Source organism: Trichechus manatus, unplaced genomic scaffold, assembly GCF_000243295.1.
Source record: "Trichechus manatus latirostris isolate Lorelei unplaced genomic scaffold, TriManLat1.0 scaffold00056, whole genome shotgun sequence".
In the NCBI taxonomy this organism is placed as follows: domain Eukaryota; kingdom Metazoa; phylum Chordata; class Mammalia; order Sirenia; family Trichechidae; genus Trichechus; species Trichechus manatus.
The window spans coordinates 15,417,564-15,431,661 of record NW_004443992.1 but is presented as its reverse complement, the minus strand read 5'-3'; the positions used below and the strand labels follow the sequence as shown (position 1 = coordinate 15,431,661).

At 43.1% G+C, this 14,098-nt stretch overlaps 1 protein-coding gene and 1 long non-coding RNA gene across 2 annotated transcripts in view; one reads left to right on the top strand and one right to left on the bottom strand.

Annotated features, from left to right (window-relative positions):
• PLEKHM3 (pleckstrin homology domain containing M3) overlaps positions 1-14,098 on the top strand; it is a 217,514-nt gene that overhangs the window by 63,213 nt on the left and 140,203 nt on the right. The window contains exon 3 of the mRNA XM_004378281.2: positions 3,640-4,575. Coding sequence (XP_004378338.1) covers positions 3,640-4,575 — 936 coding nt within the window. The remainder of the gene's footprint in view (positions 1-3,639; positions 4,576-14,098) is intronic.
• Positions 3,253-4,278, bottom strand: LOC111820924 (uncharacterized). Its single transcript, XR_002824430.1, has 3 exons — positions 4,194-4,278; positions 3,588-3,680; positions 3,253-3,288 (listed from the first exon to the last, which is right to left on the bottom strand). It is a non-coding gene; the product is annotated as an uncharacterized LOC111820924 (long non-coding RNA).

The following is a 14,098-nucleotide window of genomic DNA, read 5'->3' as shown; positions in this document are numbered from 1 at the left end:
ATGGATTGCCTCTTTATGTGATTTGATATTGACTGTTGTCTCCGAGCCATCAATAAGTTATTATATTTATTTATTTTATGTTTCCTTACTGTGTCCTAGCTTCTTGTTTTGTTTTGATATGCCCAAATGAGCTAGTTTGATTATTGGCACCTTGGAAGTTCTAGTGTCCTGTCACCAGGTGGTTAGATCTGTTACTAGGTATGTGAGCTCAGGAGTTCGCCCACTCCTCTTGTATGGATTCAGCTCAGGTGCCCAGGTAGATAGCCGCCAAGTGGATGGTATAGGCTCTCACTTACAGTCCTAGACGGGCATGGGTGATTGGTGTAGGCACAGGCACCTGGCTGCAGCAGGGCGACACACTCTGAGCAAGGCAGGGGGCTGACAGCCACCCCCAAGTGTCCAGGAGGAAGGCATGTCCCTGTTCTGTAGAGCCCATAGGTGGGTGGTTTTGCAGCTGGACTATGAGAACCTTATGCTGTTGGTTGTAAGGACTGGGGGGCACCACTTATTCATGGGCCCCTATCGCAGGTGGCTAGGTGGCGTGGGCGGAGCCACTAGTCCTCAGGCCTCTAATGTGGGTAGGTGAAGACCCTGCTTAATGGGCAGAGCAGTGTCAAATTCAAGAACCTGCCACTTCACAGCTGAAACAGTTGAAGTTAGAGTTCCAGTATATACCCTGCTGTACTGCGGTAATGAGGGCCTATGCTGTTGAGATGGGCCCACACAAGTCTCTGCAGGGGGAAAGACTCTGAAAGTCCATGGATCCCTTATGCCTGAGTCTAGGCAAAGAATTGTGCCTACTCTTGGTTCCTGGCTTAGGGGATCTGGCAATTTATTTTTTCCCATTTGTTAATTTGTTCACTCTCCACGGCAGGAAGAATGGCTCCGGGTGTGTGACGGATCCTACTTCTGGCCTAGAGGACTTGGCAATTGCTGAAGCCGGTCCAGGACCCAGTGCAGAGCAGGGGGCAGGGAGGTAAATGGGAGAGAGGTTTTTCCCTAAAGGAAGTGTTTTTGATCTACGCAGTAAGCCGTCCGCAAATATTTATCTTTCACCGATGCAGGCTGCTTCTCACTGGTTCTGGGTGGCCGTGTAGACACTGTGGTGCTGGGTCTCTCCCGGTGCGGAAAATGCGTCTCCCAAGCACCGCCGCTTGCCTGCCTCACCGCTCACCCACGAGCTGCTCAGGCCTGAAGGGTTCAGGCTCTTGCCGGGTCAGATCTGGCAACTCCTCACTGCTTCCGAACCGTCTCTTCCTCCCCCCTGCCACTCAGTCTGGTTCCTCAGCTCTGTCTTTGGTGTTCAGGGGTCCCAGACTGCCATATATAATCGAATCACTTGTTTTTTTTTTGGTCTTTGTTGTAAGAGGGTCCACTGGAAGCATCTGACTACTCCTCCATCTTGGCCCTGCCCCCCTAAGCTGGCATCTTTCACCTTAGCTTGTACCATCAGAACTGGGGTTCTAGTCAAGTTTGCTGCTGGTTTGCGTGCAATTGAAATAGAATTTCTAATCCATGGTAGCTGTTGTAAAAAGGTAAGAAGAGGAGTGGAAAATCCCTAGGTAAAAGCAAGAAAGATAGTTTTTATTTTATTCAGGGATGCATAGCTAGAGCACCAGGTCACAGGAGGGATAGGGATAGAGGGATGCATAGTTACAAGTTTTATTATGGAAAAGGTTGAACTAGCATTACTGTTTGATGGAAGTGAGACAGTGAGAGGCGGCAGCAGTGTCTCTAACAGCACTGTCTCCCTTACTGCATTATCAGAAAAGAAAGATAACCTGAGAATAGGCATCCATTATCTCTTTCTACAAAGGGATTAGTGTGGGTTGCAGGAAATTAATGGCTTTTGAGTTACCACAGAAATACTAATGAATGTCAGTGCCAGAGATGTAAAGCAGGTAAAATTGGCTTTTCTCTGCCTCTTTTCTCTTTTGGTTTGCTAGTTTAAGGTCTACATCTGTATTATTCTTTTTTCTATAGCCAGAATCAGAAATCATACCCTTTGGGAGTGTGATTTGTCTTCTTTAGGGAAATTAGTTTATAGCTGTCTTCAATGTGTGTCAGCAAAGAGATTGAGAAGCATCTCAGAAATAGAGTCTCAGCCAGGGAAGGGTGTGTGCTCCATTTTGCTTTGATATCATTTTCTTGTTTAATAAAAGTATCAGGAAGTCTCTCAGTGATAGTCTTTTATTTAAAATATTAAACTGTTATACATTGCAGCTAATCATCGATTAAAAATGGCAGGATCAGATAAAGTTGTGAAACAGAAGGGAAGGGAGAAAAGAAGAAGGGAAAGGAATTACACCTACTGTATGCTGAGCATTGGGCTGGAAGCTTTATTTCTAATAAGGTATTCAACAGGTATTTATTAAGCACCTACTGTGTACTATGTGTTGTGCAAATGGTTAATGCACTTGGCTGTTAACAGAAAGGGTAGAAGTTCGAGTCCACCCAGAGGTGCCTCGGGAGAAAGGCCTGGCGATCTACTTCTAAAAAATCAGCCATTAAAAATCCTATGGAACACGTTTCTACTCTGACACAGTCAGATTCTACCCAACAGCAACTGGTTTATGTACCATGCATTGCACTACATGCTGGCACACAAGATGTGATACAGGATGAAAAGAGAGCTCTCACCCTGCCCTCAGTGAAGCTTGCAGTATAATGGGGAAGAGAGTTTTTTTAAAAAAAAGTCAAAATTTATTTTATTTGTTCAGACATTTATATAAATTTTTATAATACAGCCTCGTAAGAGTCCATGATTGAGGAATAATATAGTTGGGATATCCGATAGGACCCAGGGTTATGTGTGTGTGTGTTGGGGGAGGGGTTCAGGATAAACTTTCTGGAAGAGGGGATAACTAAGTGAAGGATAAGCTGGTTGAAGCGGGTGGGGTGGGAGGAAGCACTGCAAACTGAGCGAACAATATAAGCACAGTCAGGCTCAGAGATGAGAGAGAACTGCCGTCTAAGCAGAGACCTAAGAAGCAAGGCTAGTTGGGTCAAGCCCAGCAAACTGGCTACTGGACAAACGGCTACGAACTGGCCTTTAGGTTAGAGCTCATGGGAGTGTCTGAGAAACGCTTCCGTTAGCTGCACTTAGAGCTTGTAGAAAGGAGTCAGAGAGACTAGGCAGGAGAGCATAGGCCAAATAATGCAGCAGCATATAGAGCATGTTCGAGTGTTTATGGGCAGGACACTTCATGTTCTGTCCTTTCCATTGACCGGCAAAGTGGCAGGATGAACACTCTGTCTCATGTACTTGGTGCTCCCATAGCATGTTTCCTAGAAAATAAGGAACCCAGGCAAAGTGCAGTTGGTTCCTGAACTCCTGTGGTAAAGCCAGTCACAATTATTCCAGCATTTCTGGTTTCCACAGAGACCTCTGCATGTCACATTGTTGATGCATTCCCTGTACTTACTCTTGCACTTATAATTCCACCCTAGTTCAGTTTTTCAGACCTAGATTTTCCCTAGGTACAAATTGCCAATTGGGTACCATCTTGGAATTTTACTCCTTCTACTTTGTTTAGTTTTAACCAGAACGATGTTGACCACTCATCTGTTTGGATTTTTGCACCTACCTTTTCATAGTTTAATTAATACTTTGCCTCTTCTTTTTTTTTTAATTTCCAGAACACAAGCAGACATTCCCAAACATTCTGAAGAAGGGTTACCTGGAGATTAGGAAGGACCATGACAGTTACTGGCAAAGCTGTTATGCAGAACTATCACCCTACAATTTATGCTTCTACAGCCTCGACAGCAGTGGGAACCAAAACCTCTACGCCACGTATCAGCTTTCACACTTCCAGAGCATATCTGTTTTGGGCAATCTTGAGGCCAGGATGGTCGATACCGTCCTGTATGACAACACTCAACTACAGCTAAAGGCAGAGTCACCATGGGAGGCTTTGGACTGGGGACAGAAGCTCTGGGAAGTTGTGCATGCTGCCGGTCCGGGTTATGTGGTGCGTCAGGATGAGCTGGCAAACTCACCAGGGCTTGGTCATAATGTTGACTATACACAGAATCATTGTTTACAGAAGAAATCCAGTGGGCTGCTGCCATCATCCCCTGTCTTGGATAGCCCCAAACAGTACCAAAACATCCTCAAATCAGGGACACTGTACAGGCTAACTGTCCAAAACAATTGGAAGGCGTTTACATTTGTGCTGAACGGAGCCTACCTTCTGGCTTTTCAGCCTGGCAAGCTAGATGAGGATCCCCTGCTGAGCTACAATGTGGATGTGTGTCTGGCTGTCCAGATGGACGATCTAGATGACTGTGACTCTTGCTTTCAAGTCATTTTTCCCCAAGATGTCCTCCGCCTCCGTGCTGAGACCCGGCAGAGGGCTCAGGAATGGATGGAGGCCCTGAAAACAGCTGCCAGTGCAGCGAGGAGTTCAGAGCAAAACCTGCAAGTCACACTGAGGAGCAAATCCAAGGATCAAATGGGTGGGCACGATGGCAGGAAGAATAAACGTCAGTCTGTGACCACCAGCTTCCTGAGCATTCTGACGACTTTGTCTTTGGAACGAGGACTCACTGCTCAGAGTTTCAAATGTGCAGGTATGAAGCAAGTTTTCAGCCTAAAGTTCATTAGAGAACAGTCTTGAATTCCACAATTCCCCCGCCCTTCACACCATTGGCCAGCCACAGTTACCTCCTGTTTATAAAGCATCTCTCCTCCAAGGAGCCTCCTCTGTTAAAACTAATTCATCCTCATGCCATCCTGGTGAAGTAACTAGAAGCCGATATGATATACTCACTGAATCAAATGACTTGGCCAAAGCATAACTGGACTAGAATTTAGGCTTCCTGAGTCAACTGTGATTCCATTCCCTCTGCCTTTTTGACCAAAGGTTGTTGTGAATATGGAAGCCACAGATTGTCCAGTAGAGACATTCTGGCCAACAGTAGACTGCTAACACTCTTTAGGCAAGGGAAATGTCTACTGACAGTAACTGTCATTGACTATAACCTTGTCAGATCCTGTTGAGGTAGTATCTAGAAAGTCAGCTTTGACAGATAACGGGGAGGTGGCTAAAAGCAGCGCTGGTGATGATTCAGCAGATGACCTCTGAGTCACAGGAGGCTGTGCCTCATCATGGGGGAGCACAGGCCTTCTGGAACTGCGTTGTAAGCGTGAGATGCAAAGCTGAGTTTAAGGCAGTATAATCTGTTATTTCTTAAAACCCTATCACTGCTTCTCTCCTCCACTCCCCATTCCTCCCTCCTTCACAAAAATAGTAAAATAAAAAGAAAGAAATAACCCTACTAAACCAAATCTATATATCTATTATAAACTAAATAAAATTATTTCGCTTTCACTAAACCCCACTGGAGCCCTGGTGGCACAGTGGTTAAGAGGTACGGCTGCTAATCAAAAGGTCAGCTACTAACCAAAAGGTCTGCAGTTTAAATCTACCATCTGCTCCTTGGAAACCCTATAGGGCAGTTCTACTCTGTCCAGTAGGGTCACAATGAGTTGGAATCGACTCGACGGCAGTGGGTTTGGTTTTTGGTTTTATAAACCCCACAGTTTGTGACAATAAATTTATCATGAAGGTAGCCTTAAATGGAAGCCTGATTTGGAAGATTTTAATTCGAGTCTATCTGATTTAAGTATGTTATATATAAATAAACAAGCAGCTTACCACCAGCCAAGACCAAACTTTAAGTTTTGTTCTTACTCCTGCATTGAAAGGCCGAGTAACCTTTCACCTATAGTGGTGACACCATGAAGACTCAGTCCTGTAGGTTAGTTATGATGATGGCCTTTTCTAATGTAAAAGAATTTACCTAGAGGGGATTGGTGAGTCATCCCTGCTTTGTCCCTAGGGGCCTCGGTGACTAGAAAGCAGAAACTTGTACAGTGGGGCTGTAGAGACCGGAACCCCTGAGCCAGTAAAGAAGCCAAGGTTATGTGCATATATCTGCAGGCAGGAAAGCCTGGTGTTAAGTGAGCCAGCTACTTTTGGAAAATGATTTTGAAAAAAGGAGACATTGGGTTTAGCACAGTTCTTTAGAAATTATTATTTCATTGTCTTATTATACTAGTGCATATATGATATTTCAAATTTTAGGCATTTAACAATAATTTACTAAGTGTTTACTCTGTGGGCATCCTAGAATTATGGGGCACTTCTGTGGCTTTAAGAGCCCTGGTGGCACAGTGATTAAGCACTTGACTGCCTACCTAAAGTTTGGCTATTCAAACCCACCAGCTGCTCCATGAGTGAAAGATGTGACAGTCTGCCTTGGAAACCCTATGGGCCGTTCTACTCTGTCCTATAGAGTCACAATGAGTCATAGTTGACTCAATGGCAACGGGTTTCATTTTTATTTTCTGTGGCTTTGGACTGCTGACTGCATCAACAAATCTGTCATGTCATTGTAATAAGGGGGAAGTGCTCAGCTTAGTTTCCAAAATGGCCTCCGGACACCCTTATAGCTCGGTAATGAAGTCACTCCTGAAGTTCACCCTTCGGCCAAAGATTAGACAGGCCCATAAAACAAAGGAAACTAAATGGGAACACTAGCCCAGGGGCAAGGATGAGAAGGCAGGAGGGGACAGGAAAGCTGATAATGAGGAACCCAAGGTGAGAAGGAGAAAGTGTTGACATGTCGTGGGGTTGGCAACCAGTGTCACAGAACAATATATGTGTTAATTGTTTAATGAGAAGCTAATTTGCTCTGTAAATCTTCATCTAAAGTACAATAAAAATAAATAAATAAAAAGAACAGCAAAATAGAGACTGGAGTGGTTAAATCAAGAAACTTTCTAGGAAAAGAGGGAAGTAAAGCTGCAGGTGTTACCCAAGGTTGTCACTTACTTGTCACCTAATTCATCTTCCTCTCAGAAGTTTGCTTGCTAAGGGAGTGTGCATTGCATCTTCCTCTCAGAAGTTTGCTTGCTAAGGGAGTGTGCATTGCCCATGTTCTGTACTATATCAGCAGCATCCCTAGCACTCGGAGGAAGAAGAAATGTGGGTTGAGGGTGGGTAGAGCAAGCCCACCACCTCCAGCAGCTGGAGAAATGAAAACAGGAAAAAGAAAAAGGTGAATAGAAAAGGCAGGGAGAAGGAAGACCAACAGAAAAGTAAGAAGAGGAAGAAGATTATGTAATAAGTGGAGATAGAACTTTCTGGTAGCTGCTTTAGATTCCATGTGATAGAATGGCTCCCTTTGCTATCTAAATTTGGTGCTCACTGAATTTAACAGGAGGATAGGTGGGGAGAGGTGATGGTAGGAATTCTAGGGAGTAGTGGTAGTGAAGTCTGAAAAGCTTTTGCTCTATTCAGCTCTTACTTTCATGTTTTAGTTTGGAATTCCAGTGAGGGACTTGAAAGTTTCTAATTTGGGCTGGGGGTGGGGTTGGGGGTGGGGATTCTAATTTGTAAAAGTGTGGCTGATTCCAAAGCAGAATAATTTCATTTCGCTTAAATGCCCTCTTTTCCATTGGAAAGTGCTATATTCAGTTGCTTTGTGATGCAGTGGTTTGCCAGGTTGCTTTTTATTTTCCTTTAACTGCACATGGAATACTGATTCCCTGTCTCAGGGAGGAATACGTTATCTCCTGTAGGGGGCAGAGCCTCAAAAGAAAAAGGCAAAACTTGTTAAGCAAACCTCTGAATGCTTTTTAAATTACTTGGGAGGCTGTTCATTATATCAAAGATTATTACAGTGGATGGAACTTTAGAAATTGATCTATGTGTCTCAGAAACACAGTTAATCTAAACCAGCTGCTTCTTTGTTTGGTACCTATGTCCCCTAACTTTGCATATTCATAAAAACACAAATTTGGCAGAAAAGCTGGTTGCATAGCTTGTGTACCTTCCAAAATGCCAAATAGTCCAATAAATTGTTTTTAGTTGAATTTTGGCTTTATCTATTAAGGGGAAGCTAATTCATAATATTTCATAGTATGCCTCTTTTCACTATAAGTTGTTATGTCCACTTAGTTCGTCCCCTTTAAATATTTTTGGATGAATAAACTTTTAAAAGTGGAAGATTGCACTGAGTAGTTCTTTATTATGATGTCATGAAGTTGCTATTCAGGGGAGCCACAAATGTTGGCTTTTAAATCTACAAAATAGTGCAATTGGCCTTATTTCACTAAATTCTTTCTGTAGGTAAAGAATTTTCTATATTCTTCTTTGAAAGTTGAAGAGCCTCTAAAGAGAAAATGGATAGTGACCATCCAAAAATGCATGAGGCTATGATTTTGAAAATATATGCCTATACATAACTGTATATTTCTTAACATGTGCTTAAACTTTTTATAGTTGTACGATAAAACCTGTGATAGCCTGCCGGAACCAATGGTACTAACTTGTTTTTCTGGGTCTCGCAAGTTTTCCGCCTTTGGCAGGGTGTAATCTAACCACTTTTCTATCACTCTCTACTGGTGGGAAATATCTTAGTTTTCCTTCTCTGACAGGTTTCTGCCTTACATAGGATCCAGCTTTAGCAGTTTTACTGTATTTGATTATGCGTGGTTTGTTCCATGGCTCCCTCTCCAGCTCCATGGGCCCCTGAAGAAGAGTCCCATTCAGAAAGCCCCAGCTACAAAACCCCAGCCACAGTAGGCTTCTTGTCTTCTTTGAACCCACCAAGATCATTCCTGCTGCTTAACACTTGCTGTCCTACTTCTTGAAAACATGTCTTTAAAAATTAAGCTCCTCCATTCATTCTAAAATTTATTGTGTGCCAAGTTTCTGATTAACCCATTGCTGTTGAGTCAATTCCGACTCATAGTGATCCTATAGGACACAGTGGAACTGCCCCATATTTTTCAAGGAGCAGCTGGTGGATTCAAATTGCCGACCTTTTGGTTAGCAGCCAAGCTCTTAACCACTGCGGCATCAGAGCCCCGGTTTCTGATTATGCACTGGAAACTTGGGTGCACCTAGAGAAGTCAATGGTACAGGGAAGCAGACTGGTCCCAACTCTCATGAAGCTTACAGTCTGCTAGGAAAGATAGACGGTAATCAAATGATTGCATAGATGAATGCAAAATGTGCATTTGTGACAAGAGCTACCGAAGTGAGGCCCCCATATCACATTAGAGAACTGTCAGAGGTAGTGCCAATTAGAACTGTATGAAATTGCTCATATTCAATCATTCTTGACCTACCAAAAAAAGACAGTTTCATAAAGTTGAACTTAATGTTTGACTCTGATGTCATGGAAGGTTCTTGAGCAGCAGAAGAATGCATGATGAGAGGGGTATTTCAGAACAGTTAATTTGGTGGTGTTTTACTACAGCTCCAGAGCCCTGGTGGAGCCCTGGTGGTGCAGTGGTTAAGAGCTATGGCTGCTAACTAAAAGGTTGACAGTTCAGATCCACCAGCTGTTCCTTGGAAACCCTATCGGGCAGTTCTACTCTGTCTTATTGGGTAGCTATGTGTCGGAATTGACTTGACAGCAGTGGGTTTTTTTGTTTAGAGCCCTGGTGGTGCAGTGGAAGAGCTGGGCTGCTAACCAAAAGGTTGGCAGTTCAAATCAACTCAATGGCAACGGATTTTAATACAGCTTTTCAGAAACACATCTGTAGCAGAAAATGAAGTACACATCATTAGTGAAATTGCTGGTTGGAATTCAAAATTATGTTTGGCAATAGGGAATCGGTGGTGTTAAAATATTAATATTACCTTACTGTTTAGATGAGTATGCAGCTTATTGAAATGTTTGTGAAGTATGTACCTGTAAGTGGCTCTAAATTAGGTTATTGACACCTTGTTGTATAAATTAGGTTATAAGGCAGCAGCCTTGTTTTCTTCAGAAATTAGACATCTGTACCTACCTATTTACACTCAATAGACACATGGTTTTCTTGGCACTAGTACACACAGACATTTTCCCTGTAATTTCCCAGCAATCAAGAAACCTAGCAATTGAGCAATATAATGAAAGGGCCCAGGGACTTCTTTATAGGTGTGACAAGAGATGCAAAGCTCACGTTTGAAAGTGTTCCTTGTGTTTTGTAATCTGTTTTGTAATCTGGAGGTGAAATTGAAACGCTGATTCAGAACTGAAGTTGAAAATGTCAACGCAAGTGACAGCAAGAAAAACAACAAGCCTAGGGGATCCTCTACCCCATTTTCACACTGTCAGTTTTTATGGTTTTACTCCTTTGGCTGCTGTTTAACCTCTTGAGACTGCTTTTGGTAATTACATCTCTCTGGCATTAAGAGCTTTTTGCTTTCCTTTTTTTCCTCTCCAGCCTTTGGGAGGGGTAAACCCAAGGTGGGGGGAAAGTTTTGCTGTGAATTCTTCAGCCATTTAGTGCAAATTCCTGTAATTACCGGCATTGTGTCCTCTCTGAATGGCACAGAATACAGCAGAAGCCATTCCTAATTGAGACCTTACAGGAGGTGCAAATCCCCTCTTTGTTCAGCCTGACAAATTAGTGCCAGAAAGTGGCAGGGTCCGAGTGGGAATCAAAGGCAAGAAACACAAAGATGGAACTTAAGGCTACAGTAATAACCCTCTCTTGTCCTGAAGGGAAAAAAAGTAATGACCAATGAAAAATGAAGTTTTTTTTGTTATAAATTCCCTTGACATGACAGCACCTCGGGGCTGCTCTATTTATTTAGCAAAAGTGATTAAATAGTAATACAACAGGGCTGCCCATTGTTTCCCTGGGTGCCCCCCCCCCCCAGACCCCTGCTGCCTCGGCTAATTGATTGACAATGAGCCTCTGATAAAGAAGTATGTTGGGAGGACCTGGGGTGGGTAACATTTTTTTCTCTGTCTTTGTGTGACTGAGAGTGTGTGTGTATGTGTGTGAGTTATTTCGTTTTTGTTTGAGTTGTACTCTAGTTTTTCTTCCCCCACCCCAACCCCTCTTCCCTCCTCTTTCGCCCCTTGCTTTTTCCCCCCCAGAGCTTTTCAGCAGTTGCTCCCAAAGGACATTCACAAACAGGTAGAGAAATCAGAATTGTAATGTTCTTGACAACTTTATCTTTGGTGCTAACTTACCCCCTGTCCTCCTGCTCTGTTTAGGGAACAGCATTGTGAGAAGAAAGAAAGGGGGAAGGAGGCTAATTATTGGCATTTTAAGGTCAGAAAAAAATTTCTTTTTTTCAGTTTTTAATTTGTGAGAGCAGGTGTCTGAAACTAATCCTTGCTCCGAGATTTTCTCTTAAATTCTTTGCATTTTGAAAACCTGTGCAGAAATAACATTTACTTGTGGAGAGGGGAGAGGTTTGTGTGGTAAGAAATAAAAACTTGAATTTTCTAGTCTCCCCTGAGTTCCTGAAAAGTCAAGATTAGTTATTTGAGAATAAAATCTTGCTGCTTGTGGTGTAACCCACTGCCCCAAGGATGCTCTAAATTGTGGGAAGATGACCATAGGCTTCTAGGCAGGTAATTAATAGCTCCTGGTTATATATGCTCAACTAGCTAAGCTGCCACTAAATCCTTAATTTAACTCTGTTACAGCTGCAAAAACAAATCATTTCAAGCCCCTATGAAAGCAAAATATATTAAACAAACAGTATCGACCTTGTTAATACCACACGGCATTTCAAGTGATAAATGAGGGCGTCTTTCTGGCAAAGGCCTGTTTTATGACATCGTTTAGACATAAAGGATACTTTTACCCTAGCAATACAAGCATCCCTGATAGAAAGTATGCAGTGGTGAATTATTCATTAAATAGCTGCTAGTCTGGAAGCAAGCAATATTTCTGTGTTGGGCATATTTAGTAACTCACTGGCCTCAGAGTAGATCATGCAGAATAGCAATTCTTATGAAAAAGAGACATTGAATTTGGGAGTTGATGGTGCTTGTGAGTCCAGGTAAAGAAAGATCTGTAGGTTTCTAAGTGCCAGAAAGGTCAGTTGTATACGATGTTCTTGAAAACTTAAAAAAAGAAAAAAAGTTCTAGGGTAGCCTAAATCTGTTTTGATACCCAAGTGAATAATTAGGGAATCTTTTAATAGCCGAAGTGCCAGATCTTCTAAGGAAATGAAAGCTAAAAACAAAAAGAAATTGACTTTCCTTCATATTTCCAATTCTTATTTTTACTATTTTTAAATGTGTCTCCCACTTACTAGGAATAGTAATAAGTTGAAGATTTATTTGAGTTAGGGATAGGCAGGTAGCCAGTTGGAGGAGGAAGAAACAATGAAGAAAAACTCAGATACACCCCAAAACATAAACAGCTTGGATGAATGGGAATTATTTATAGTCCACTACTGGCTTTTTATATTATATTGTCTAAGTCATTGTGTTATTGAGTGTATTGGTTTATTGAGTATCCTGGAGGAGAAATCTCTAGCTTTTTTTGTGCTGAAGTTTTATTTCCCCAACCTTGAATATGACCACAGAGGGGTTGCTGATCATAAAGCCTTGAGTGGATCTAAAGTGGAGGATTCATTCCAACAAGCATGTATTAAACGGAGGAGGCAGGGCCAAGATGGAGGAGTAGTCAGATGCTTCCTGTGGTCCCTCTTACAACAAACACCCAAAAAAACAAGTGAATCAATTGTATATGACAATCTAGGAGCCCTGAACATGAAAAGCAAAGTTGAGAAATCAGACTGAGTGGCAGGGGGATGGAGAGACTGTTTGGAAGCAGCAAGGAGTTGACAGACCTGACCTGGTGGGAGCTGGCACCCTTCAGGCTGGATAGGCTGGCGTGTGTACTGAGGCAAGCAGTGACACTCAGGAGGCATTTTCCACATCGGGAGAGACCAAGTGGCAGAGAGCCTACTCATGCCTCCAGAACCAGTGAAAAGCGGTGCTCAGTCAGCATAAGATAAGTACATGTGTCTGACCTAACGCGGATCAAAAAACAACCTCTTTGGGAAAAACCTCTCTCCCATTTACCTGTCCCCTTCCTGCTCTGCACCAGGTCCTGGGCCAGCTTCAGCGATTGCTGAAGTGGCACCCATCACCTGCCCTAACCATTCTCCTGGCCTTGAAGAGGGAACAAATTAACAAACATAAAAAATAATCTGCTGGCTCCCCTAAGCCAGGAACTCAGGGTAGGCGCAGCTCCTTTGCCTAGGCACAGGCATAAGGGGTCCATGGACTTTGAATACTTTTCACCCCTGCGTAGACCTGTGTGGGCCCATTTCAACAGCACAGGCCCTCATTACCACAATACAACAGAGTATATACCTGAAGTCTAACTTCAGTTATATCATCTATATGGTGAAGTGGTAGGTTCATGACATTTTACATGGCTCTGCCCATTAAGCAGGGTGCTCACCTACCCACATCAGGTGCCTGATGAATGGTGGCTCCACCCATGCCACCTAGCCACCCGTGACAGGGGTCCAAGAATAAGTGGTGCCTCCCAGTCCTTATAGCCAACAGCACTGGGTGCTCATAGACCTGCTATAAAACGCACTCACCTACACGCTGTAGGGAACAGGGACACACTTTCCTCCCAGACCCTCAGTGGCAGCCGTCAGCCCCCTACCTTGCTCAGCACGTAACCCCCTACTGCAGCCAGATACCTGTGTCTACACCAATCACCCATGCCTGTCTAGGACTGTAGTTGAGAGCCTATACCACACGCTTGGTGACCAACTACTTGGACACCTGAGCTGAATCCATACAAGAAATGTAAACAGACTCCTGGGCTCACATACCTAGTAACAGCTCTAACCACCTGGTGACAGGACATTAGAGCTTCAGAGGTGCCAATGTTCAAACTAGCTCACATGAGCAGCCTATTTGTGCATATCAAAACAAAACAAGAAGGTAGGACACAGGAAGCAAACATAAAATAAATAAATATAATAACTTATTGATGGCTCGGAGGCAACAGTCAATATCAAATCACATAGAGGCAGGCCATGATGGCTTCAGCAAGCTCCCAAAACAAAGAATCAAGAAATTTTCCAGAGGAAGAGAACTTCTTGGAATTTTACTGGAGGTAGAATACAAAAGATTAATATACAGAAATTTTCAAGAGATCGGGAAGGAGATCAGTCAAAATGCAGACAAAGCCAAGGAACACTCAGATAAAGCAATAGACGAACTTAAGAAGATCAGAGAAGAGCATAATGACAAATTTAACAGGCTGCAAGAATCCATAGAGAGACAGCAATCAGAAATCCAGAAGATTAAC